This window comes from Crinia signifera, chromosome 11 (genome assembly GCF_055691185.1).
Source record: "Crinia signifera chromosome 11, ASM5569118v1, whole genome shotgun sequence".
NCBI lineage: Eukaryota > Metazoa > Chordata > Amphibia > Anura > Myobatrachidae > Crinia > Crinia signifera.
Genome location: NC_139227.1, coordinates 77,953,271 through 77,981,255, shown reverse-complemented (window position 1 = coordinate 77,981,255; position 27,985 = coordinate 77,953,271). Strand labels below are relative to the sequence as shown.

The following is a 27,985-nucleotide window of genomic DNA, read 5'->3' as shown; positions in this document are numbered from 1 at the left end:
ATGATCGATATCGAAGATGACATGTAAGTTTTCAATTTAAAAGAAAAAAACTAACTCCAAACAAAGATATATGGCAAACTAGTATATTTTGTATATATGTAAGTGTTTAGTGGGAGTTATACAGACCGTCTGTATTTTATACAAGTTATATGGTGGAATCTGATTTAATTTATTGTATATGACTATTCAGTTGTAATTTCCCAGATTTTCATATTGGTTACGGCTAAAGGTGCATACTGGGCGTTTTTGCCCAGCATGGATGCACAGCAATGATGCCGAAAATTGCATGACTTGAAAATTGCTCAATGCATATTTTTAAATGTAATTAAAATTATTGTTAGTGCAGAAAATATAGTTATGTGATTAATTTTGTAACTTCCTTGGATCAGGGCCTTCTTCTCAACAGTATTTTTCAACCACTGTGCCGTGGCACACTAGTGTGCCTTGAGCTGTTCTCAAGTGTGCCCCCTGATCTAGAGATGCCCAAACCAGTTTACAGCCGCCACCAGTTCAACTGTTATGTACCGGTCTCTTCTTTTCATGTAAAGAGCCAATGTATTTTATTTTTGTTACCTGTGGGGACCAGTGTGATTGTTTTTTATATGGGGACCTATAGGTTTGGTTTTTTTTCCTGTGGGGGCCAATGTGTTTTGCCCTATGGGGATCTCATGGTGTGCCTTGGCAATTTTAAAATATTATTTAGTAAGGTAAAAAGGTTGAAAATCACTGCCCTAGTAGTATGCATATACCTCCCAACTGTCCCAATTACAGTGGGACAGTCCCACTATTTGGAGACCCGCTGTCCCTACCGCGAGTGGCAATGACCTGTGAGTGAGGGTAGTTGGGAGAAGCCAGAGATCACCGGAGATCTGCTCTGTGCAGTGAGGAAGGGAGATGGGAGCTGCCTTGTCGCTAGGGGATTGCAGCGCTAGGCCACGCCCTCTCTCCCCAAGGCCATTATCCATTAGCTCCAACCCTTTTCAGGGAACTGAGGCTTAGGGGCAGCAGGTCCCGATTCAGAAACTGCAAAATTTGGGAGGTATAGTATGCGGACACCTCCTTTGTTTCCCTACATCTCAGCTGCATTGGTAATGAGAATTGTGCTGCTAATTGGTACCTGTGCTCTGTTTTAGTTTTACAGTTACTGTAATGTTAAGTCTTGTGTACCCTGTATTGTTCTAAAATGCACCATATATGGCGCTGTGAACCACTTGTGGTGCCTTATAAATACAATGTAATAATAATTAAGGTTAGAAATATTGGTGAAGAGATTAGGATATTTAATTAAAGAACATATGCAGCAAGAAGTATATACACATGTTTTATAAATTCAAATAAAAAATGGGTAAAAAAAGATTATAGGTGAAATTTAGTAAGAAATCACTGGGTTTTTTTTTAAAGCGGCAATCATTTACACGTCAAAATCAAACTGTTTTTGCAGTGTAAATTATTGCCGCTTTAAGAAAACTGGAGATTTCTTATCAAATCTCTCACTTTCTGAAACTCTCAACCTATTAACTTTCCCCCTATATTTCCTATACTGTATAAGGTAAACATTACAGGTCATTATGATGAATAAAAATGTTTGCTTGCAAATTTTTACACCTATTTGGAAAAATTCACTTGGCACTCAAAGGGTTAAATAACATGCCAGAAGCTCATAACAAGCTGCTTTGTGGCTAACCTATATTTACCAACTGACCAGCAAAATATAAAACAATGACATTGTTTCAGATGTGATCAGAAAAACACAATGTGAATGTCAGCTCTGCAAGCTAAGCAGAAAAGCGCTTTATGAGGCCACACGCTAAGCTTGCAAAAAATCTGTCCCACATGCATCCATCTACCGTCACAGTGGAGCAGAGGCTAGTGATTGCAAAATGGACCATCTGTCAAGTAACTTGACATAAACTGTGATCCCATACAGATGGAGCGGGACTCCATCTATCCAGGGGATGGCGATGGCGACGCCAGCTGCCATCCCCTGCCCCGCGCCATCTGTATGCCGGCGGTGCTGCCGGCGGTCGCCCGGTGTCTACATCGGGTCCCCGCATGAAAAGGGGCATGGCCTATACTCACGAGGCCAACACCCCTGTTTTCACCTCTGTGGGGGCATGAATAGATGCTGTTAGCATGCGCACAGCCACTATCCACGGGTGACAGAGGGGACTCCAAACTGCCCCTCCCCAAACTGGACAAAAAATGGGACGTTCCCGCGGAAAACGGGACAGTTGGGAGGTATGTGATCCTATATGCATATTTAGATATAACTATCCTTATATTGATTTTTCATACAGCCAGTGCTGGTATATTTGTATTTCTCATACTGTGATTCTCTTGTACAAATGACTACAAACAGTGCGCCTGTTTCAGACCAGTGCGTAGCCTAGTGTACAGGTAAACACTGACCCGCCACCCAGAGGCGCTTCAGAGGTAAATAAGACATGATATAAAGAGTATTCATAATCCAATTGTGTCCTACTGTTTTGTTCATTTTGCCAGTACAGTTAAAATACTGAGACACAAAACTGCCTTAATGTGGGTTGACAGTTCAACAGTATATTTGATGAATTACTTGTAACTGATAATCATTTCCTATAAAAAGAGAATGTAAAGCAATTGAATTCTAATAAATCTTTTTAATTCCACAGGATAAAAAGAATGGACTTTAATTTAATTCATAGGTTGGCTCCTGTGCACGGGATCCCAGTTGGGATGGAATGCGCCAAAAATTGGGAGTGTGTGGAAAAGTTTCAGGCTAGATCTGATGATGTGGTCATAGCGACATATCCCAAATCTGGTAATGCTCTGATGAAACCATTGTATAAATGAATCATATTAATCAATGCGCGTTGCAGAAAGATTATTGACAGATAATATAATATGAGTAGCCTAATAGAAAAAAGGACCAAAACTCCCATTATGATACCCTGGTTAAGGATAATCAGATCCAGATGATGTCAACATAGTCAATAGGTCAACACAAGCAAAGTGTCAACATGACTATGGTCCACACATGAAAAGGTTACCATTAGTTTTTCATGATTTTTTCAAAATTCTTGGACTTTTTAATGCTTTACCATCCACATGAACTCAGTAAAGTGCACCAATTGCAGAGCAAGGCACCTGGCCCAAAGCAAAACTCATGTATCCGCATTTCGCTTGTGTCTACCTTTATCCAAAATCATCTTTGTGCGTGTGGACCAGTAATCAGTGGATCCAGTAATCGAGTGCTACCAACAGTTAATGTTTTCCAGGTCTTGTCACAGAATCACAAGTGAACTAATTAGCTCCACCTGTGAATCCTTTAAAATGTGCGGTGAGTAAAGAATACACCTGTGCACCAGCTAGGTGGTCTGGAAAATGTTGGTAGCTCTCGAGAACTGGTTTTGGCTACCCCTGCTGTAGACCTTTTGGTTTCAAGAGATGAAAGAACAAATAGCCTCTGGTAGGGGGCACGCTATTCAACAGAGAGGAAGAGCTCAAATGCTGCTATTAAAATATCATTTTTATTAGATATGCATTTAGAAGAAAGAAGAAAACCTTGCATGGTAACGTCTCTTGCACTACTGCCCTCTCCTACAAGCCCTTCACTGGTTCCCTTTTCCTTTCAGAATCCAATTTAAGCTTCTCACACACACTTACAAAGCCCTCACGTCTCTTCCATTTACATCTCTGACCTTAATTCCCTTTACACGTCCACACATCTTCTTTTCCGCTGCTAATGCACACCGCCTCTCCCCCACCTACTGATTACTTCCTCCAATTTCTATCTCCAAGACTTTTCAGGTGCTGCTAACTTTCTCTTGAATTCTCTACCTTTTTCACTCAGACTATCCACCTCTCTACAAAACCTGAAATGTTCTCTCAAGACCCACTTCTTCACCAAACCCAGTCAACCCTCTGTTCCATGCTCACTGTCTACCCATCTATTTCCCACCTGTATTTCTGCCCCCTCCTTTAGAATATAAGCTCTCACCAGCAGGGCCCTCTTCCCTTAGGTGCTTTTCCTTCTCTTACTTAAACCATCTTAGATGGAACCAAATCCTGGGATTTCCGCTAATACTTATTTCAGTGTCGTCTGCTGATGGAGCTATGTTTATGTACCCTGTATTTGTCGCCATATAAAGGATAATAATTATAATAATGTATCATTTATTGCCTGTGCTATTCTATGCACTATTCCCTGCTGTTAATCACATGTATAGTGGTATTTATTAAGGGTTAAGATAGCTCTTGATATGACCAGCAAGTCCTATTGCTCTTGCATGGCTATCAGCCCATTCATGTGCAAGCCGTGGCAAGGGGTAGCTCTACCATTAGGCAGCTAGGGGCTCCAGAATATGGGGTGCACCCCTGGGTTTAACTATCACAAATTTAAGAATTACTCTGAGAGAGGCATCCTTGATGGCATTGCCTATCTGGCACAAGCTTTGTCAATTTTTGCTTTCCAGAGCTTGATGCATTTGGGGATTGCAGCAAAGGGCAGTTATCTGAGGTTGTGCTTAGTAGTTCCTGCCCTAAATGAGTAAAAAAGAATGCAATATAGAGAATATATAAACAGATCTATGCATAGTAATTTACTGGTTGATTTTTATACCAATATTGTAATGAAATAGTACAAACACAAAAAAAGCAAATTAACAGTTAATAGGTTCACTCTGTGAAAGTGAGGGACCTATGGAAAATTAGCCATGCCCTCACAGATATCACAGAAGACGGTCTGTCACTCATGAGCGGATGACAATGTGATATAGCAAATTATGTGGGATTTAAGGTTTTATCTGCATTCGCCTTCAATTTATATATTCATTTATTTTTTGAGGAACTACATGGATGAGTGAAATTGTGGACATGATTTATGCTGGCGGAGATCTTGAAAAATGCCGTAGAGACACCATATATAATCGTGTACCATTTCTGGAATTACAAATTACTGGAATTCTTTCAGGTAAATCAACAGGGGTTATAATTCAAAATACTGTTAGACCAGTGGTTTCCAACCACAGTCCTGACTAGGAGGGGAGTTTCAGCTTCTAATGCTGAATAGTGAACATTGCTATCTGGTGATTTTAGGTAAAAATCGGGTCTCAGGGACCATTTTTCCATTGGGTCCAATGTAAAAATCAGGTCGGTCGCATCGTATGCCATTATAATGGCATGCGATGCGACCGATTTTCGAAGTGCGATAAAAACGTCTTTAAAGCCCAAAAATCGTGTCGGTTGTGTCCCATTGCATACCTTAAGTTAAGGTATGCGATGGGACCCGACGGGCGCCGTGCTAGGAAACAAGAACCAAGACTTTAAATCAAGAACTTTAGAATGTTGTCCATATACTATGAAGAAGGGTGTAGAATCAGTAGCAGTATGATATTGGAAATTATAAGCAAATTCTGTCCATGGCAAAAGTTTGAACCAATTGTCCTTAGAGGATGTAATTGAAAGTCTTGTGAAGATCTCCAACTCCTGGTTTACTCTCAGTCTGTCCATTGAACTGAGGATAATAAGGAGAAGAGTAGTTTAATTGCACGTGTAAAGTATGACTTTTTAAAACCAAGCCACGAATTGGACACCTCGATCAGAGACCATTTTTGTTGGAAGACCGTGTAATCTGAGCACTTCACAAATAAAAATTTGGCCTAATGTGGGTGCTGAAGGTAACCCGGAAAGGTGTACATTTCCAACCAGGGGAGGAATATGGTTGTATAAATCATTTCTGTAAATTTTCAACAATGTAGTCTGACATGGCTTGGGTTTCCAGAACTGATAATGGATATGTTTGTCCCACAGAAGGAGATTTACTGGGTAATAGACCAATGGGATAATCCCATGGATGATTGGAAGGCCCTGGTTTGTGTATGTCTGATGCTATTAGGGGTGGAGCAGTGGCAACCATTTCTCCAAATGTCAAAGTGTCGCCACAATTGCAGGGGAGAGATGAAGCCAGGATCTCTATCAGCGGATGTAGATTTCCTAGCCTCTAGGTAGGACTTGTGGTGGCCTGCTTCCTCGACTCCATGGGTCATAGAGCCTGCCAATGTGCCGTAGAAGGACCCGGTTTGGAGCATTAATGTAGCGTGACGCCTCATTCTGCATTACCATATTAGTGTTATCACTGTCAGTAGCAACAATAGCATTTTTTAATTCACATCTTAATGAGGGCCAATCTCATATCTATTCTGTTTAAACAGTATTTTCTTTAATTTATTATAGGTGTGGAAACACTTGATGCCACACCTTCTCCACGACTTGTGAAAACACATCTCCCCATTCAGCTGATACCAGAATCCATTTGGGAAAAAAACTCAAAGGTATGTAAACAAGCACGGCATGCTGCACCACGTTTGCATCGCCATTCCGCTACATTAAGCTACTATAAGTAGCAACAACGTAGTTGGACACATCAATATACATCAGAGCAGGGGCGCTGGAACGTTTTTATGTTGGGGGGGGGGGAAGATATAATCTCATTTTGGCGCCCCCTAAATTGCTATATGTTACCCTCGGGCACTATACACACTGGCAGCGGCATATACACGTGGGCATTATACACAGGGCAGCGGCATATATGCATGGGCATTATACACAGGGCAGCGGCATATATGCGTGGGCATTATACACAAGGCAGCGGCATTTACGCATGGGCATTATACACAGGGCAGCGGCATATACACGTGGGCATTATACACCGGGCAGCGGCATATACATGTGGCCAGAGACACCAGGACTGACATTAATCCAGGGGTTGTCATTTACTCGTAAAAAGTGGAAAAAGTGGCAGTGTCACCCCCAAACAGATTTATGTGATTATGTCTGATTATGATAATCAGATATAATTACATAAACCTGTTTGGGTGTGAATCCAGGGGTAAATGACAACCCCTGGATCTGTCAGTCACTGGGGAAGGGAGGGTGAGAGGAGCAGCATTTACCTTTAAGTTTTAGTTGTGGCAGCACAGCGTGATGGCTGCTGCTGCGGCTGTTGTAGGATGCTCCCGCGGCTCCCGCCCATGCACTGATCCACGCGACCAGTCTCCCTCCCTACGGCCCGCATCACGCCCGCCAATCACTGTGGACGCATCACATCCACAGCCACTATGATTGGCGGGCGCTGGTTCTCAACATCTCCCCGCAGCAGTCATCCATGTGGGCGGACGGCTGCGAATAGGAATCGGATTCTTGCTGAGGCGCTAAAGCAGCTGTGCGGGCGGGCGGCTGCGATTAATCAGTAATATAGGCGGACGGGCGGGAGGCTGGATCAAGCTTAATCAGCCCACCGCCCGCCCGCCTATATTTCTGATTAATCAGCCGCCCGCCCGCACAGCTGCTTTAGCGCCTCAGTAATTTGGGGGGGGGGGGGGGCAAGCTGCCCCCTCGCCCCCCCCCCCCCCCCCCCCCGTTCCGGCGCATCTAAAGATCTCAAAGTTATCATCCAAACATCTCAATCTGGAAGATGAATAAGAATACCAAGGACCTCATTCAGGTCCACACGCAAAGCAGCTTTGTGTGTGGTTTAAAACCGCCCACACGAACGCCGGCCCCCCTCGCATGCCGAGTTCCCCTGCACTTGCGCAAATGGATGTTTAGCATAAACATCCATTCGCAGCAAGCGTGCGGGGAGGAAATCATTTGATGGAGCCGACCATCAAATGATTTTTAAGGTGCACGCAAATCTAAGACACTCTCTGGTGTCTTAGGTTTGTGTGCTCCCTGTACGGGAAGCGAGCGGACAACTGAGTGTATTCATGGGAGTGTATTCATGGGAAAACCCATGAAATGCTGGCCGTTCCCATGGGCACAGTCCCTCGCTGCCACCCCACGCTCGCACCATGCGGCCGCACATGTGCATAAATGCTTATGCACAGTCACTAAAAATCGTTCCCCTGTGCGAACGCGCAGGGGACCATGCAAACCTAAATAACGTTCCAAAGTGTTAGCCTGTGTGTGCCCACCACTCCCAGGAAATTCTGAGCTGCCCTGCTCAGGGTGCAAGGCATCTTTACACCAACTGCTCTGTACAACAGCAGAGGTAAAGTAGTGCCCCTCCACACACACACACACCCATAGAACACAGCCTGCAGGAGGAGCGCAGTAACCCAAAAACACTTGACAGTTGGGGAAAAGGATCTTCTTACCTCATCATCATCATCATCATAAAATGTAAGTGGGTCAAAGTTTGCAGGGCCACCAACAGGAGGGGGGGGGGCTATGGGTACAACTGTCCTGGGCCGGCCGCTCTAACAGAGGGTAGGGCCCGGGCAGCAGCCCGCCAGCACCCCGATTCACTGCAGCTGCCCCTCGCCCACGGGTCAGCTGGCCACCATCCCCCACTTCACAGCAGCGGCCTGCGAGTCCTCCACAGCCTGCTGCACAGACACAGCAGTCCCCAGGCCCGGCCGGATCCTACTGCTGCCCACTGCCTGGGGACATACACAGGCAGTGGGCAGCAGGAATGCTGGGCGCCTGCACTGTAAGCCACGCGTGGTGTGACGTCATCTCACGGCTTACAGGGCGGGTGCCCAGCATGCCAGATGCCAGAGGACTCGGGAGGGTGAGCCTGAGAAGCCGCGGCCACAGGTATACTTTTAATACACGTGCACTATAGCGCATATTTTACCCAGAAGTACCTTTCAGGGTCTCACTTTTTTAGAATGGGTGGGTCCCATGGGACCCATTCTGCTCGGAATGTACAGCGGGTGCCTTGGCCTGGGTATGGCTGCTACAGCAGCAGGGGTAACAGCGCAGTGGGGAAGGCAGAAGGCATGTTGCGTGTTGACCTCACGGCAGCGCATGAGGAGCTGGCAGGGGGGGGGGGCGCCTGGTGCGGAGGATGGGGTCCAGCAGCAGCTTCCTGCAGAGCTCCGGCTACTAATAATCACCGCACTGAAGCAGCAGCAGCATGGGAATGCTGCTTGCTCCTGTTCTGCTGCTTCAGTGCAGTGATTATTAGTAGATGCCAGTGCTGAGGCTGCCGAGACCAAGAGCCAGAGGTCAGGTTAACCCCTGGCAGAGAGCAGGTTCACCCCTGGCAGAGAGCATATCCCTGTGGCAGAGAGCATAACCCCCTGGCAGAGAGCAGCTTAACCCCTGGCAGAGAGCATGTTAACCCCATGGTAACGAGACAGAGCATGTTAAACCTTGGCAGAGTAGGCAACTACTGGAAGAGAATTTAACCCCATGGCAATGAGCATTTACCACTGGTAGATCAGCTAACCCCATGGCAATGAGCATTTACCACTGGTAGATCAGCTTACCCCATGGCAATGAGCATTTACCCCTGCCAGAGCATGTAACCCCAATGTAACAAGCAGGTTAACCCCTGGCAGAGCATATTAACCCCTGGCAAAGAGCATTCAACCCCTGGCAACAAGCATGACATACAAACAGACATTAGCTCTATGAGGAAAGATATCAAATAGGTTAAATATCAAATTAAGGAGGCTGAGAGTCAGGTCTCCAAATTGGAAGACGGCAATAACATATTACTGACACCCTCTCAGATCAATTGCGAGATGTAAAATACAAATGATCTGATACTGAGGGGAGACTACACCGAAATAATGTGAGATTCATGGGACTGCCGGAATATGAGGAAGGGACAGATGCCATAAAATTTATGGAAAAATGGATTATAGAAAAATTAGCAAACGAGTCATTTTCCAAACTCTTTGCCATTGAAAGAGATCAGAGTCCCATTTAGACCAGAACCCCCGGGGCCCCACCACAGATGATTATAAAGTTACTTAACTAAAAAGGAAAGTCTGAGGCTCCATTGTATTCCAGGGGTCCCTGCAAACCGGCTAATTGAAGTATTGTATTGAGGTCCTGGTAGTTAAGTAACTTTTTTTGGGGTTGAGTTGGATTGGCACAGGTAAGGAGTGATGTGTTAAATTTAAATATTAACCAACATATGTGCCGTTGCTCGGTTGTATGATTAAACGGCAAGGGCTAACGGTTGGTGGTGCTCCCAAATGGAGTTCAAATGTTGAACTAAAAAGGAAAGTCTGAGGATGACTTAAAGGGAACCCGACAAGGTTTTTTGGGGCACACTTGAAAATAGTAATAAACGTTTGATATGGTGTCAATTAATTAAAACGTAACTTTTAATTTTTGAAACACTTAAAATATAAAATTAGCATAAGAGGGGGTATACATTTGCTGAGGAACTTCAGGATTGTTTAATTAATTCCTCCTCTTCCGAGCAAAAAATCAAAGTTATACTGACTCTGTCAGGTACTTAATAGTAGGTAAACTTGGCGAAAATTAGTCACTCATATAGCTATTTCTTGGCATGAGAACTATAGCAAAATATGATTGTGACATCCGATTGTCATCAAAGTATGAAATAGCAGTTCTGATGGCGCAGGACACACCTCCCCTCAGTAGTCAAATTAAATTAATTTTATGAGGTGTCAAAAGAGAGAAAAAAGATAGAGTCACAGCATAACAAGAGGGAAACAGGGTGAGAGGAAAAGGTATGGGTATAGATAAAGCGTCACTCTCACAGCTAATTGACCTCTGCTGTTATGAAAGTTTACGGCACCGACTATTCCCTGTTAGTTCCCCAGACAGGTACTTGGCCGGCCCTTCACTGTTTAGCTTCTGGGTTCGGATGGTACCAGGCGATTCAGTGAGGTATGGCTGTATGATTATAATGAGAGAGCCCTGCTGGTGGAGAGTGAGCTCAAGAGTGCTTCTGCTGTTGGTCCTGCAGCAGAAAAATCCTCCCTGTTACCATCGGGGCCTTGCAGGGTGAAAATTAGCAGGAGGGCCAATGAGAGAGCCACTAAATAAGAGATAGAGGGTGGTCAAAAAAAGAGGGAGAATGTTGTGCCTGAGCCCAACTTCTGCTGTCCCCAATCTTACAATGTATAGGATTGGGGATGAGAGAGAGGGGGTGAAGCCATCCTCCCTGGAGTGGAAACAAAAGGGCAGTTTGCCCTGGATAGAGAATGAGAGTGGGTGAAAATTCAGTAGATATCTGAATGTCAGGGTGGAGAGATGCTAGATTAGAGTAAAGATGGTGAATGTACCCTCAGTCCAGAAGCTGGCTAGTGTTCTGGGTGTCAGGATTTTAATTGGTCTGATCACCCAGTTTACCCCGGGGTTTGTTTAGGTACTGTTTAGTGAAAAAGGGGAAAAGTGACAGATTCTGACATTTAGCCAAATTGGCAGATTCTTGTCACTGTAGTGTTACAGGTGTATGCAATGGATCAATTCAGATATGGCACCAATCTCCTGTCAGTACTACAAATGATGCCACCTGCATGTGGCTTTCTCTGTAAATAAATACAGCTTGTAGCATTTGTAAATAGATAAACCGAATGGATATAGTCAGGGTTGGCATAAATATCCTAACAACAACACTCGCAGTATTTTATAGCCATAGATATCGCCTGCTGGTGTCTTAAGAAGATGGATTTTTGGGTACACCATGTAGTAAGTAGTAATAGATCCAGACTGTTTCTACAATGAAAAATTAGTAGATTGGAGCTTACATACAAGATATACTAAGCAGTAAATATATCCAGACTGTTCTTACAGTGACAGATTGGTTGATTGGATCTAACAGGTCCTGGCCGTAAGCCAAGTCAGCAGATCAGAGTACGTACGAAATACAGCACAATTTGTGATGAAATATCACCTGTACATCATATAAGCACAAAACGTAAAAAACAAAACAAACAGGCAATCCTGTTAAAGCTGCGTTTTTTAACATGTGCACATATTGTACACGGAGCTGTGTTTAGTAAGCAGGCTCTGGTATGTAAGTGCTGTCAACTAATATACAGCACAATCTGTGATGAGATATCACCTGTAAATCCTCTAAGCACACATAATGAAACAAAACATACAGGCAATCCTGTTAAAGCTGCATTACTTTACATGTGTACATGCTGTACACAGAGCTGTGTTTAGTAGGAAGGCTCTGGTGTATAAGCGCTGCCGTCCAGTAAATTACTTGCAGGCGCAGCCTGCTTTACCTTACTGCCCAGATGCAGTGGAGAAGGCGGGAGACAGCCGGACGCCAGAGCGGGGTGTCCGTGGAGGACACGGACTGTGGGTATCCTGAGGGGGGGGTGTCCTGCGCCATCAGAACTGCTATTTCATACTTTGATGACAATCGGATGTCACAATCATGTTTTGCTATAGTTCTCATGCCAAGAAATAGCTATATGAGTGACTAATTTTCGCCAAGTTTACCTACTATTAAGTACCTGACAGAGTCAGTATAACTTTGATTTTTTGCTCGGAGGAGGAGGAATTAATTAAACAATCCTGAAGTTCCTCAGCAAATGTATACTCCCCCTTATGCTTATTTTATATTTTAAGTGTTTCAAAAATTAAAAGTTATGTTTTAATTAATAGACACCATATCAAACGTTTATTACTATTTTCAAGTGTGCCCCAAAAAACCTTGTCGGGTTCCCTTTAAGTCATCCTCAGACTTTCCTTTTTAGTTCAACATTTGAACTCCATTTGGGAGCACCACCAACCGTTAGCCCTTGCCGTTTAATCATACAACCGAGCAACGGCACATATGTTGGTTAATATTTAAATTTAACACATCACTCCTTACCTGTGCCAATCCAACTCAACCCCAAAAAAAGTTACTTAACTACCAGGACCTCAATACAATACTTCAATTAGCCGGTTTGCAGGGACCCCCGGAATACAATGGAGCAAAAATTGCAGTTTTTTAAAGACATTGCTATCGAAATCCAAATAGATAGAGCTAAATATGCAGAGTTTAAAAAAGAATACGTAAAAAAGATCTAAAACATTCCATGCTATATCCCGCGATACTTAGAGATGTGGTAGGGGGTGAAACAATCTTCTTTCAGACAGCAAACGAAGCAGCAACTTGAATAGACAAGTGGGATCCGGGAGTTCGGCATAACAAAAAAATATATGGACTGTCAGGGAGCTAACCGTATTTTGGTGGCCTAAAGTAAAAGCTCCACTCAAGGGAAGGGAATTAAGTATGCCATTGGGAGGTTGGTATACAGGGAGAGGGGTTGGGGGGAGGGGGGAGCAAGGGGTTAGTTTTGCATATTTGTATTTGTTCAGAAGTGCCCAGTTACTGTCATAAAATAAAAATATGGCTATATAGAGTACAAGGTCCGTACTCAATGAAAAAAAGATCTTTGAAATGGTGGTAGTTATGTCCTGGAAGATTAGGGGCATAAATGACAAAATTAAGAGGTCACTGGTCATGCAACAATTAAAACAACATAATGCAGATATAATTTGTCTGGTTGAAACTAGAGATGAGCGGGTCCGGATCTCCGGGTTCCGTCAGATCCGAATATGGTGATCCGAGTCAGGATCCGAGCCGGCTCGGGAGTTCCCGCCTGAATTCCGGACCGAAAACGAGGCAAAACGTCATCATCGCGCTGTCGGATTCTCGCGGGATCTGGATTCTATATAAGACGCACGCACGCCCCGCCATCTTCACTCCATTATAGGAGAGGGAAGAGGGTGGTTGGGATCTGTGCTCCGTGCTCTGTGCTCCGTGCCCTGTGCTGTGATTTATTTAGTGACTGATTTTTTATTTTGTTGTAAACTAGATGCTGCAGTGCTCACACGCAGGGGCTGCAGTGCTGCTGACTGTACACTCAGTGTACAGGGGCTGCAGTGTCCATAATACAAGGGGATGTGTCCAGTGTGTCAGGGGCTGTGTCCAGTGTACAGGGGCTGTGTCCACTGTCCAGGGGCTGTGTCCAGTGTCCAGGGGCTGTGTCCATTGTCCAGGGACTGTGTCCAGGGTGACGGGCTGTATCCAGTATCCAGTGTAACGGGCTGTGTCCAGTGTCCAGTGTAACGGGCTGTGTCCAGTTTGATGGCATATATCTAGTGTCCAGTGTGACTGACTATATCCAGTGTCCAGTGTGATGGACTATATCCAGTGTCCAGTGTGACGGACTATATGAAGTGATCAAAATTGTCTAGAAATGAGTGGAATTTAATGTTGTTACGCTTAATAATACTTTAGGGGCAAAAACAGGCCCAAAATCTGTTATTTTAGCAATTTTTAGCATTTTTCCCAAAAAATCCCGATCCAAAACCAAAACCCGCAAGGGTGGTTTTGCCAAAACCAGTCCAGATCCCAAACACGAAGGGAGATCCAGATCCAAAACCAAAACCCGAAAAAGTGCCCGCCGCTCATCTCTAGTTGAAACCCACTTTGTGGGCAATAAGCTTTAGTCCCTTAAAAAACCATGGGTGGGATGGACATATCATGCTCCATTCACCTCAACATCAAGGATTAAAAAAATCCCTTCCCTTTGTTTGCAACAGGGTTAAAATCGATATGCTAGGGCGATTTGTGTTTTTGAATTGTACAAATTCAGTACAAATGCTCCTATTGGAGATTTACATTCCACCTCTTTTCTCTTATGAAGTATTACCAAAAGCAGTAGAATTTATGGCCATGACCCCAGATCTGCCAGTGATCTGTACCGGAGACTTCAATAATGCCCTAGACATGCATTTAAACAGATGGAGTAAATCGCCAATGGGTACAAGTAAAGGCAATGGAAGGTTTGATGGTATTGTGCAGAACTTAGGATGGGTCAATTCCTGGAGAGAGAGGAACCCGGAAGGGACCCAATTTTCAAATTTTTCAACCTCATACCAGGCATTTTCAAGAATCGACCTGATGCTAATTTCCAGTAAAATAATGCCAAGAGTAATCAGAGTGAAATATTAAAATAGAGGGATATTAGATCATTCCCGTGTGTTATTGGAATTATCTGATTTTAGAGGTAGAGAACATTATTTTTTGAAATTTAATCCTAGGTGGTTGGACAGGATGGAAGAGGTGCATAAGCTAGAGGAAGTATGAAAGGAATTCTGGGTAATAAACAAAGGCTCAGTCTCAGTTGCAGTTATCTGGGACACTTTTAAAGCATTTATGAGGTGGGTATTAAAAAGGAGCATTAGTGACATAAAAAAATAAGGGTACTTGTGTAGTTTCACGGCGGCACTGGGAGCGCATCGCATGCAAATTGCATACGATGCGATTTAGCAAACCCCCACTATGCACGTCAGCCTGAAGCATGGCGAGCGCAGCGGTACGCATCCTCCCGACCTGTTCATACCCCCACTAGAGCCGATTTTATAAAGTGTGACGAGTGCAGCGACCCACTGAGCCCGAAGCGTGGCGAGCAGACGAAGAAAACGAGCTTGAACCGTGGCGAGCGGATATGCATTACTTGACGTGTATTACGCGTCACCAAGTGGGGATCGCTGTGCTCACCGTGCTTCGGGCTCGTTTTCCCCTCGCCACACTTTATAAAATCAACTCCACGCTGATGTGGATAGTGGAGGTATGAACAGGTTGGGAGGACAAGTACCGCGTCCACTCGCCACGCTTCGGGCTGACGTGAATAGTGGGGGGGTGCTAAACCTAGATAGTGGGGGTGTGCTAAATCGCATCGAATCGCATGCAAATTGCATGCGATTTGCATGCAATTTGCATGCAATGCTATCCATGGGTAGTCCCGCCGTGAAACTACACAAGTACCATCGCATTGCATGCAAATCACAAGCAATCGCATGCGATTTGCGTGCAATGCGATCCCAGCACCGCCTTGAAACTACACAAGTACCAAAATAAGAACAGTAAAAGTATTACAGCTAGAAAATAAATGTGGACTACTTGAAAAGCTATACATAGAGAATAACTCTAGCGATGAGACTATTTGGAATTGGAATAAGGTTCATCAAATGGGTGCAATTGCTATTTGCAGCTCCTAGTGCCAGAATGGGAATAAATGGGAGGGTCTCCCAGTGGTGTAACTATAGCTCCGCAGCCCCCGCGGTGGCGGGGGGGCGCAGAGAAATTGGGGGCGCCGCCGGGGGGGCTGTGGGGCTATAGTTACCCGCGGTCTGCGTCTCGCCCAGCTCTCTGCCGGGACCTGCCTGACCGTCACGGTCCCGGCCGGCTCCTGCTGCAATGAAAACTGACAATTAGAAAATGGCTGCCCCCATACTGCAGACAGTTTTCTGTCTGCAGCATAGGGGCAGCCATTTTCTAAGAGTCCGTTTTCATTGTAGCAGCAGGAGCCGGCCGGGACCGTGACGTCAGGAAGGTCCCGACAGAGAGCCGGGCGAGACGCAGACCGCGGGTAAGAAGGGGGGGCAGGTTAGGTGTGTGGGGGGCGCCGAATAAACGTGCGGCGGGGGGGCGCTAAATAGTTAGTTACGCCTCTGGGGTCTCCCAACCCTTTCCCCTTTACAATTTGGATTCACTAGTAATATATATAATTTGGATTCACTAGTAATATATCTAAGTTCCAAAATAAAACTATGGTGCAAACTACCTTTGACTACAACGGAGAGAGTCATACCCCTTTCAGACAGAAAATGAAATTACCGGGTGAAGCAGTTCTACCCGGTCATTTTGTGAATAACACGGGTCCTTTTACTTTGTGAAAGAGCACACTCGTGTCGTAAATCCTTTGTCTCCAACCCTGGAATTGACCAGGGTCGAAGACATGGGATTTATGACCCATGTTGATCCTTTCACACAGAAGAAATACCCGTGTTATTCAGCAAATTACCGGGTAGAAATTTTTGTCCCGGTAATTTGTTCTTCTGTGTGAAGGGGGGGGGGTTGGCTGCTCCCGGCAAAATGACATTTGAAATGCTGTGTATTTGCCGGGATTTTCAGACTTTTCTGTCTGAAAGGGGTATAAGTCTCCTAAAAATAATAGTTCTTCCTAAATTTTTATCTCAATGTTATATACCAGACGTCTATTTTAGGAAGGTTAACAATATGTTCTCTTTGTTTGTATGGAACAATGTGCACCCTAAAATCCAACTTTAGGTTTTTCTGAGAAAGGGTGGAGATGGTGGGATGGCCCTGCCAGCGAAAGAACTGGTAGCACATGGCGAGATTGGGATTACCCCACTGCAGAAATTATTGAAGGGTCAGATAGGCAAAAAAGATCTCCCTCTGGCAGTTCAAGCAGTTAGAATTTGTATAGAAACCAATACACTTATTCAATTCCATGAAATAGATGTGGACCACCCAGTAAGCGACCCACATGGTTTTAAAGAAATAAAAGATCTTTAAGTAACTAAAATATGGGGTCTATCTCATATATGAGATAATCGCACTGAGCCAGTTATACTGAAATAATGGAATAAAATTATTCAATCGATTACAAGAGGAATTTTCCTTGCCAGTAACACATTTCTTTAGATACCTGCAAAATGAGATGCGCATTAGATACCCATTTTAATGGAGAATCACCAATTTTTGGGGTATCTCCAATCAAAAAATGGCTAAAAGCAGAAAGCAAGGTCAAAATGGTTTCAAGAATATATAATCACTTACTTCAGGCTAAAAATAAGGATGGTTTGAATTAGAGATGTGCATTTCCAAATTTACCCAGATCTCAAAATGGGATCTTATTGACTATCTGTCTTGCCTCAACAGAATAGAATTGTGACACTAAGTCACTACATACAACGCTCACTGTTTCACTGAACAGGCACTCAATTTAAAGAGAGTCAAGACATGAATTAACTCAATACTCCTTAGTTTATTATACAAGTATCAAGCTAAAACATAATACAATATAATTCTAACAGTCTAGAGATTATTGGTATAAGTTTTCAGTTAAAAGCATCAATACATCACCGGATATTGTAGCATCACCCGAAGCTTTGTCCTTGATTGGGGAATTCCAGCAATCAGCACGGGGAAATACCGGGACTCACGTAGCACGTCTGCTGCGTCCAAGATGAATTCCAAATTCCCCGTAGAAATCCCCAACCTTATATACCTAACTTTTAGCTAACGAACTATTAACTAACTAGCCAATCTTATATATCTAACTTTTAGTTAACGAACTATTAACTTACTAGTGTCGCCTTGAGCAAACATCTTGCGACCACGCATCATACTGTACTGTTGGTTTAAACTAGTTTTAACAGCTTTTGCCTCTTGTAGGTTTGAACTTTAATAACCCATCCTGCATAAGAAAGTTATGGCTCGCTGTAGCACAAGATGGAAGACAATTATTCTTCTTTATATCATACACACCATACAACATGCGCGTCACAGGCGTATCCACCACAATCGGTCCTTAATTGTTTCCATCATGTGACGTACGATGTCATAACTGATTTTGGCCCTTTACAACATATTTTGTAAAAAACCACACAGTTCCAGATGGTGATTACCAACATCAAAATACATATTACTAAGATAGGGTGTATTAAAACTTCAAACAGCTTTGAGGCAGAGGGTGAGAGGCCAGTAAATGCATCCCACCAATGATGCGAAGTTGCATCTTGAATGTCAGATCCGATTTTGATCAGTTTTCAAGCAATGATTGTTGTGGTCACTTGATGTTCCTTAATACTAGTATTTAATAATTTTATATGTGCCTGAATATGTTCTGATTTATTAAGCAAAGATTTCAATTTGTTTAGATTAAAATCCCAATTAGGTATGTGAGTATTTTGTGGCCTCCAAAATGTAATTACTTTCTCATGTTGTTCTTCAAACAATATATATGTTTGATTCTCCCAAATTAAGGATGATATATTTGCTAAACATCCTACAAAAGGAACTTTCATTCCTGGAACAGCCACTTGGTCAGTTACCAAACATACCTGCTGGGGAGCAATCTCAATCATCATTCTATAAGCAAGAGGTAATATAGTCCATTGACAAACATTAATTCCTTGCTGCAATAAACATGGTTCATATGCCGCTGATTGTATATTACAAATCTTACCTTCTAAAGATTGTGTGCATATATCTAAGTTATGTGTTCTATTTTTCTCATCTAAATACATACCATTCATTTTAGGCATCCAGTACCACTGATGACCTGGAGGGCCCAAAAGCAATGGCAGGACTATATACTTACACATTACTGATTGTTTCGTTACATTATACATTACCACTGTTCCCATACACATTGTATCATTACATTGCATTTTCTGAGCATCAATATGTACCCAAAAACTGCTCATGACAGTCTTGTTAAACATTTGTCTCCAAATCTGTTCATTACCGGTCATCAACATGCTTTGCATTGACACCTTTTGTGACTGTTCATTCATAGTCTTCAGAGTACATATTGTCCAATTAACAAACTTAGTAACATTGGTGTCAAAACCTTGATCAAAATACAATGAGGCAGAAATCAATTGGTTAGTCAATGTATGTACACCAGCTGATATTTTTGCTGGTTCAAAAATAGTTGGCATCCATTGTGCCTGTAAAGTCAGTCCATTATTGATTTTACTTCCAGCATTATGCATTCTATTAGCTAAAGTTTCAATGTCCCAACTATTGAGTACTCCAGTTACTGTTCCCACCCCTCCCAACAAAGTGTCATACCATGCTCATTTTCTCCTAGCTAAACATTCCACATTGGAGGGTGGAAACACAATTTGGGCTAATATTACAGTCTTTTGTGCATTGATTCCAACACGTTCACAAGTATCTGGCAGTCTTTTGACTTGGCCTGGATCTATTTTAGCAGAGTCAATGTTTATAAACACCAGATATTGTCCCCAAGATGTGCGATTATCAATTACTGTAGCATTAGTACACACCAAAGTATCAATTTCTGAAATATTAAATTTCCATTCATATTGTCCTTTATGTTCCTGGGAACAATTTCTTACACTTCTTACTCGATCCCGTAGGGGCCAATATGGAAAGGTTGACCCTCGTGAGCAACAACTAATATTTACACTGGATGTTATGTTGATAGTCCCTGTTGTATTATGCAAAGCATATGTGGGACGGTATCCTGTATTATCAGCCACCGATCCACTCCATCGAGTTCCTCCGAAAGTTAAATTGGCAATAAAGCACCTTGTATTGCTGGCACAAGTAAAGTTGTCCTGCTTTCGTGGTTTGGAATCATTCTTCCATCCCCAATGGGTCACAGAAGCGTTGTCTCGTTCAACCGGAACTCCAGGCGTCCAAGCTTCTCCGACGTTTACAGCCAGTAACAGCATACCAAGGATTCCAAGGGGTATAAAGATGGATGTAGGAATCTGTAATGTAAACAGGTCTGATTATTCACGTAAGTAACATTTTTCTTGTGGAACGTACTCCCACTTTTCCTGACCTGGCTTCATTACCAATAAGACTCGGTCCTTGCCTACTGCAATGACTTCAGCTTGCTCAGGCGGTCCGTGAGTCTTCTGGACCCAAATTTTGGCTCCTACATTGACAGTGTCAGAGGACCCAAAACCTTTGTCTCCTCTTACAGTCAAGGTAGTGGGGGCTTCTCCCTCCTTCAAATTTTGTATTAATATTGGGATCAATAGCAACTGGGCTATACGGTCCCCGGCTGCTACTATAAAAGGCTCTTTTCCAGAGTTATGTAAGATTACCTTCAACTCTCCTTGGTAATCTTGGTCAATAACTCCTCCTACAACCATAAGTCCTTTACTGGTCATGCCTGATCTGGTTGATAATTGCCCATAATACCCTTCTGGTATTTTGCATCCTATCCCTGTGGGAATCACCTTAGTGGCTGATGGTACTATAACTTCTGAATGTAGTGCATGCAAATCTGCCCCTGCTGAGTAAGGGGTAGCTCTAAATGGTTCTTTTGCCTGTTTGTCTGTTTTCCAATATATCAAACTGTCTATTTTGACAGTATTGATAGTTAGATCAGGGATCAACATTTGTGTTTCTTTGCTATTTTGCATTTCAGCTACTGTAGCAGTCTTGGGTTTAATGACTGCCTGGGCATCTGCTTGGGAATTAAATAAACATTCCAATGAGTCAAGAGGCATGTGAGCATCTACATGAAATACAGTCACTTTAGTACTTTTCACAATATCTTCAATTTCCTTCCATATCTCTTTCCCATGAATTTTCCAATCATGGCTTTTCCAGCTCATCATCCAAGTAGCCAGACCATTGGCCACTGACCATGAGTCTGCATACACATAACACTGTCCTCCTTTTTCCTGTCTTATTGCCAAGAATACAGCATACAATTCAGCATACTGGCTACTCTTGCCATCTCTTTCCATCACCAAAGTATTTTGTAACTTAGGATTTAAAGCTACTGACTTCCACTTTCTGGATCCTGCAACGTACCTGGCTGAACCATACGTAAACCATGCATGTGCTTGTTCTTTTTCTGTTAACTGGGAATATGGTATTCCCCATCTCACAGGTGACTCTTCTAATTGTGTCTTACCCTTGGGTTGACTGTCATATGTAAGGGCATCTGCTACCTTTTCATGTAGTGTAGCCACTCCTCCCTCTCCTGCTTTACTTCTTTGGGATATGTACCATTTCCATTTTATGATACTCTGTTCCTGTGCATGTCCTATCCTATTTGATTTTGGATTTGACATTACCCAATTCATAATTGGGATCCTAGTTCTCATCAGTACCTCATGTCCTAGGGTTAACTGTTCTGTGTCAACTAGTGCCCAATAACACCCTAACAATTGTTGTTCTAAGGGGGAATATTTATCACCTGCTTCTGGCAGCTTTTTGCTCCAGAATCCTAACGGCACTCGTTTTCCCTCCTGTTTTTGCCACAAGGACCATGTAGCATACCTGTCCTGTACAGTCACATGAAGCTCTACTGGGCCTTCCTTAAGAGGCCACAGGTCTACTGCCTGTTGTACTGCCAATTTAGTCTGATCAAAAGCTTCTTGCTGTTCCTCTCCCCAGGTAAACTTAATCTTCTTCCGAGTTACCTTGTACAGGGGAGCCAACAACTGTCCTAAATGAGGTATATGCTGTTTCCAAAATGTGAACAATCCTATGTAAGATTGTGTCTCTGTTTTATCCCTGGGTGTTGCAAAATCTAAGATTTTCTGTCTAGCTTTTGGTTGTGTTTCCCTATGTATCTGCCGATATGCGGACAGCAATATCCAGCAGCATCTGCCTAAAGCAACTGCATCACCTGTCTTAACAGGGAGACTCTCGAGTACTTTAACAACATCGAGAGGTTCTGAGTCTTTTAACTGCCTATCCCAATTCTGCCGATATGCGGACAACAATATCCAGCAGCGTCTGCCTAAAGCAACTGCATCACCTGTCTTAACAGGGAGACTCTCGAGTACATTAACAACATCGAGAGGTTCTGAGTCTTTTAACTGCCTATCCCATTTCTCTGCTAGCCCTGCGTTTAAAAATTCCTGTCCTAATTGGTGGTAGGGTGCCTCGGTCCAGCCGGGCACTTCTACCTTAGTCTTTTCTACTTTTTGTGCTTTTCTACACATATTTTAAAACTTTTGTCAAAGTGCCAAGTGCCCAAATTTGCTCTATAAATTCGTTATATCTTCTTGACTATGGTGGCAATATTATTTTATCAACACACTTGCGATAGGCTGCCACGTGCAGCAGACAGAGTCTAATCGCTGATTTTGATGTATTAAATATGAAGCCTCATGTAGCGTTATCCCAGGAGATTGGGAAGCATAAGACCGCTAGTCTGTTGGCATTCAATACATCAATACATTTACAAGATACATCCCATCCTCGTCGCCAATTTATGTCTTGCCTCAACAGAATAGAATTGTGACACTAAGTCACTACATACAACGCTCACTGTTTCACTGAACAGGCACTCAATTTAAAGAGAGTCAAGACATGAATTAACTCAATACTCCTTAGTTTATTATACAAGTATCAAGCTAAAACATCATATAATATAATTCTAACAGTCTAGAGATTATTGGTATAAGTTTTCAGTTAAAAGCATCAATACATCACCGGATATTGTAGCATCACCCGAAGCTTTGTCCTTGATTGGGGAATTCCAGCAATCAGCACGGGGAAATACCGGGACTCACGTAGCACGTCTGCTGCGTCCAAGATGAATTCCAAATTCCCCGTAGAAATCCCCAACCTTATATACCTAACTTTTAGCTAACAAACTATTAACTAACTAGCCAATCTTATATATCTAACTTTTAGTTAACGAACTATTAACTTACTAGTGTCGCCTTGAGCAAACATCTTGCGACCACGCATCATACTGTACTGTTGGTTTAAACTAGTTTTAACAGCTTTTGCCTCTTGTAGGTTTGAACTTTAATAACCCATCCTGCATAAGAAAGTTATGGCTCGCTGTAGCACAAGATGGAAGACAATTATTCTTCTTTATATCATACACACCATACAACATGCGCGTCACAGGCGTATCCACCACACTATCCATATGTCACATGTTTTGGAGCAAAAACATGTGACAACATATAGCCAATAAGATCCCATTTTGAGACCCAGGTAAACCCGGGCCTGCACATCTCTAGTTTGAATAGCTTAAGAGAGATATAGGAAAATTACATTGGGCATATTGACACAGAGGAATGGGACAGTGCTATGTCATTGGTGCAAAAGGCCACAAACTCAATGAGTACAACAAATACAACTGTACATGCTGCACAGGTCATATACCACAACTGTTTGAGGAATAGCCTCAGGCAAATGCCCAAAATGTAATAACGTTTCAGGAACCTTTTACCACCTGGCTTGGGAGTGTCAAGTGGTCTAGGAATTTGGGTAAAAGGTTAAACAGACCCTGAGAGATACAGGAGTAAATGAGGAGACGTTGACATCCAAATGTTGCATTTTGAATATGATTGTGGACAGGTAGAGTTATGTATATATGATTTTGAGCAGTTTCATATACCTTTGTTAGAAAATGATTAAGGTTGTCAGGGTGAGGGTCTACGGAGCACACTGCCTTGCAATGCCTGATGGTAACAGGGGAGTACCCTTGCTGTTGTTTACCTAAAAGACCACCCCTCTTTCTGGAATTGTATATAGGCACGAGACTCTTTCACTCCTCATCCTATACTGCAAAGCACAACGAGTTAGCAGCAGAAGTTCCGTGTACTATAGAAGTCCCAAATTTGTCTAGAAATTTGAAAGATTTCTTTTTCACAATATTCTTGAAAAAAAAAATGTTATTAATTTTTATAATTGTTACCTGTGACCCATGATTATATCCTTATTACCAACTCATACTGAGTGACACACAAAGAATACCGATGGGGTATCGGGAATAAGGAGATATGATGGTCCTCTTTATTACCACAACCTGGTTGGCATCATTATTCTAACTATATATTGTCAGGCTAATCAAGGCATGAAATTATCCTTCTTCAGGAGTATATCCCATTCAACATGTTAATATTTCTAATAAAATATCTTAAATACATTAGTTCTTGGGTTTCAAGCGTGTACCCCACCTGAGTTTCTTTTCTCTTTTTTTTGTAGTATATATTGACTTATGTATGTGACCTAGTGTAGTAAATCAATAATTTTACGGGGCATATTCAATGAGCTAATTGTTAGTTACTTATGACATGGCACAGGGAGAGGTTAGTCACTTGAAAAGTCTTTCCTTGCACTAAAGTCATGGTTACCATGTAGAAACTAACTGATTCTACATAAATGGCGGAATGTTTTCCACGGAGCTGCAAGTCTGCAAGAATCCCAAGTTGGACCAGGCCAGGGCGATTATTAGCTCAGTGCAAACCCGCCGGCTAATTGAATATGCCCCAATATTTTTATTGGTCTAAAAATCTCTATTTGCTCTTCTCAGGTCATTTATGTTGCAAGAAATGCCAAAGACGTGGCAGTGTCATATCTATATTTTTACAACATGGCCAAATTCTTGCCTGATCCTGGTCCCTGGAACGTATTCCTTGATAACTATATGAAGGGCAATGGTAAGAAAAGGAACCTGGTGTTGGAATAGAGAAGAAACTACTTATGTAGCATAAACATTTGCATTTCTATTATAGTGTGCTATGGCTCTTGGCATGACCATGTTAAAGGCTGGTGGGAAAAGAAGAATGACAACAATATCCTGTATTTATTCTATGAAGACCTGAAAGTGGTAAAGTCAACATATATTAAGCCATATGTAAAACTGGACACCCAATGAACAAAGCAGCTGTGAGAAGCCAACACCTGAACCCCACTGCTCTACCATTATTTCTCAGGGGGATTGGTCTTGCATGGTTAAATAGGGGTATGCTTATAAGCCAACATCTTGGGGATGGTGTCTAGTCTTCTGTTGTGCTGAATCACATATAGATGATTAAACAATATGCACGCAGCAATTTATGGCCATCCGATTCCCCTTGAACCCCGGGTGGCAGGATCACATGTGGTCCTTTTGGATGTGATTTATCGCATGCGACCCCATCCCAGGCTGCCGGAAGGAAGTCTGAGTTGGAGGTCGGACTTTCAAGCAGGTCCAACCTCCGGATCTGATCCGATGCACATGGTGCTGTGCATTGAATCGGATTGGATGTGAAATGCATGCAAAGCAGCTTTCTGACTCCCAGATGGCCTGCCCTGCTGCCCGCCAAATTGACACACCCCCCACCACCATATCACCTCGCATGTGCCCACAGCAGGAGAAATCATTCGATGGTTGCCGACCATTGAATGATTTCTCAAAGGCAGGCAAATATAGGTCAGTGGAGACTGACTTATATTTGCGGGCTTCCAGCCAAAGACAGGGCAGGCGGCTGACCTCATGTGAGTCAGTGAGGCCGAGTCGTGTTCGACATCTGAGTTCGACAGATGGTGTAGCCATACCTTCTCCCTTTGGGGGGCATATGCCGCTGACTTTCACCCGGAGCCCTGCGTTGATCACTTCCTCTAGGAGTCATGACGGGACCGTACTTGATGCGCCTCCTGTCCCGGCCGGGGGGAGGCGCACCATGTGCCGGGTCCTCCTCACCGCATCCTGTGCCGGGTCCTCCTCAGCACTCCTGTCCTTCTTTCCTTCCACCTCGTCTGCTGGGGCAGTGGCTGATGCGCCTCCTGTCCCGGCCGGGGGGCGTCCTGTACGGAGAAATGTAGAGACCAGGAACACTGAATAAAGGTTCCCCCAGGACTCCCTTTTGCCTAGTACCTGTATGATATGAATATTATTATTGATTAATAATCCTTATGTAGAGAAATTCACTGGCAAGACACATTTGGTATATTCAGTCTATGGGTCTGATTCACACTTTGGTAAATGCAGTACGGCAGGAATCTGCTGATATTTGTAGCGAGACACTAATGCTGGGCATACATTAGGGCAACTTCCCCCCATGGAAAAGTTGCCCGCGATATATGGCCTACGATCCCAGCCAAGCCTGCCCGGCTCAGAAGCAATCCAACAGATTTCTTTCATGCTCTGGTGCGATGCACACGGGACCCTGCATCGCATCAGACCTGCTGTCAATCACATGCAATTTGGGCACTTTTCTTGCAATTGATCACCGCAATTGTATGAAAAAAGCCCAAGGTTTAGTTATGTGGTAGTGTACAGTTGTGCTTCTGATTGTCTATATGTTTTATGATTGACAGCCACTAGCATTGGTTTTATCTATCCCTTTGGCCACAAATGATTTGTTCCTGGATCAGCAACCCAAGCCATTCCTGCAAGTGTCCTGAGGCACCATAGAAACACAGTTTGGGAAGCTATAATGTCTCAACTATGTTCTTTAATAGAAACCAAAGTGTGAAATCAGGAAGATCCTACAATTCTTAGAAGTAGAGATGAGTGATGGTATTCTGGAGAAGATTGTGCACCACACCTCCTTTGAGGAAATGAAAAACAATGATATGGTCAATTTCAAAAACATACGCAAGTTACTGCTAGACCAGTCCTCTACTTCATTCATGAGAAAAGGTAACAATTCTTTTTAACTAATAATATTTATGAAATAAAGGGGGAAATTTACTAAAGGAAATTTGTAAAAAATAGGAGTATTTGTATCCAGAAATACACTTATTTTTGACATTTACTATCCCAAAAATACGGCAATTCGTGTTCGTATTGATAGCACATCAATACGAATACGAATTGCCGTATTTTCGGGATAGTAAATGTCAACAATAAGTGTATTTCTGGATAAAAATACACCTATTTTTTACAAATTTCCTTTAGTAAATTTCCCCCAAAATACATATCTGTGCAAAGTAACTTAAGATTAGTTAATTTATAAATGTGTTTTGGCATTTACTAGTCATCATAATACACAAATTACACAAACCCCCAAGTTCCAAGTATTGTAGATAATAGATCCTATACTGTACATTTACTAGTTAAATTTACAGTTTAAATGAATGGAAATAAACTTGTTTTCTCTACTAAGGTATGGTTGGTGACTGGAAAAACCATTTCACTGTTGCTCAGAATGAGACGTTTGATGAGCACTACAAGAAACAGATGTCGGGCACAGACCTTCACTTCAATACTGAGATTTGAGACAATGCAAGATTCTTGTCTCTCAAGATCACTGTTTAATTTGGTCACAGTCATGGATGTTAATGTAATTGTGAAAAAGACTAATTAATGCATTTAAGGAATATAAACAAATCTAACTAGAGAATATGAAAGCATAGAAATCTAAAATTAGACAACACGCAAAATAAATGTGCAAAATGCTGGCCTTAATCCCACACACATTTCTAAGCACCTGTTTAAAAATGCAGAGAAATCATATACGACAACAGAGACAATAGAGAGCACCATCCTGATTTTCCCACCTAAAAAGTATAGAATCCACCAGATCAATGAAATGGTGAGTTTAAAGTAACTAAAATAAGGCACAAAACCACCCAACAATGATGAACCTGTGTCAGGTGATTGCCAGGACACGCTGCAACTGGCAGTGTCACATATACAATTACTTATTCCTACCGTTAATTATTTATTGCCATAACACCTAGCAGTGCTGATGAAGTTCCAATGTTCTCACCCTAACAGTGGGGGCCTACATTTCATTTGTAAGCCCAATTCCTCCTTCTAGTTAATTCTTTAGTTTAAAACAAGCTGGGCTGAGTCACATTATGATAGAGTGAGCGAATGCCATGGATTTTCCGGATAAAGTGTGACCACCGCCACCTGTCATGTCCAGATGCAACAAATCCATTCAACTGACAATGAGGCTCTTTATGTGCTAAGTTGCTAGGGATATATTCACACTGTCTTTATCGTTTTTACTT

At 42.8% G+C, this 27,985-nt stretch overlaps 2 protein-coding genes across 3 annotated transcripts in view; one reads left to right on the top strand and one right to left on the bottom strand.

Moving 5' to 3' along the window:
* LOC146045065 (sulfotransferase 1B1-like) lies at window positions 1–27,736 on the top strand. The gene is made up of 9 exons (XM_083163755.1): window positions 1–23; window positions 2,652–2,800; window positions 4,826–4,951; window positions 6,214–6,342; window positions 8,495–8,577; window positions 24,573–24,699; window positions 24,775–24,869; window positions 26,486–26,666; window positions 27,133–27,736. Exons 1-9 carry the CDS (start codon window positions 1–3, stop codon window positions 27,243–27,245), a joined length of 1,026 nt encoding a protein of 341 aa, XP_083019881.1. The 3' UTR covers window positions 27,246–27,736.
* The window catches only part of SLC25A45 (solute carrier family 25 member 45), a 109,501-nt gene that overhangs the window by 64,596 nt on the left and 16,920 nt on the right, over window positions 1–27,985 (bottom strand). The window lies entirely within an intron of this gene.

Excerpts from the sequence above, each read along its gene's own strand:
- LOC146045065 (XM_083163755.1), top strand. The coding sequence starts at position 1 with ATGATCGATATCGAAGATGACAT. Across the intron at positions 4,952-6,213 it reads AATTACTGGAATTCTTTCAG|GTGTGGAAACACTTGATGCC; the intron begins GTAAATCAACAG and ends AATTTATTATAG. Across the intron at positions 26,667-27,132 it reads TACTTCATTCATGAGAAAAG|GTATGGTTGGTGACTGGAAA; the intron begins GTAACAATTCTT and ends TTCTCTACTAAG.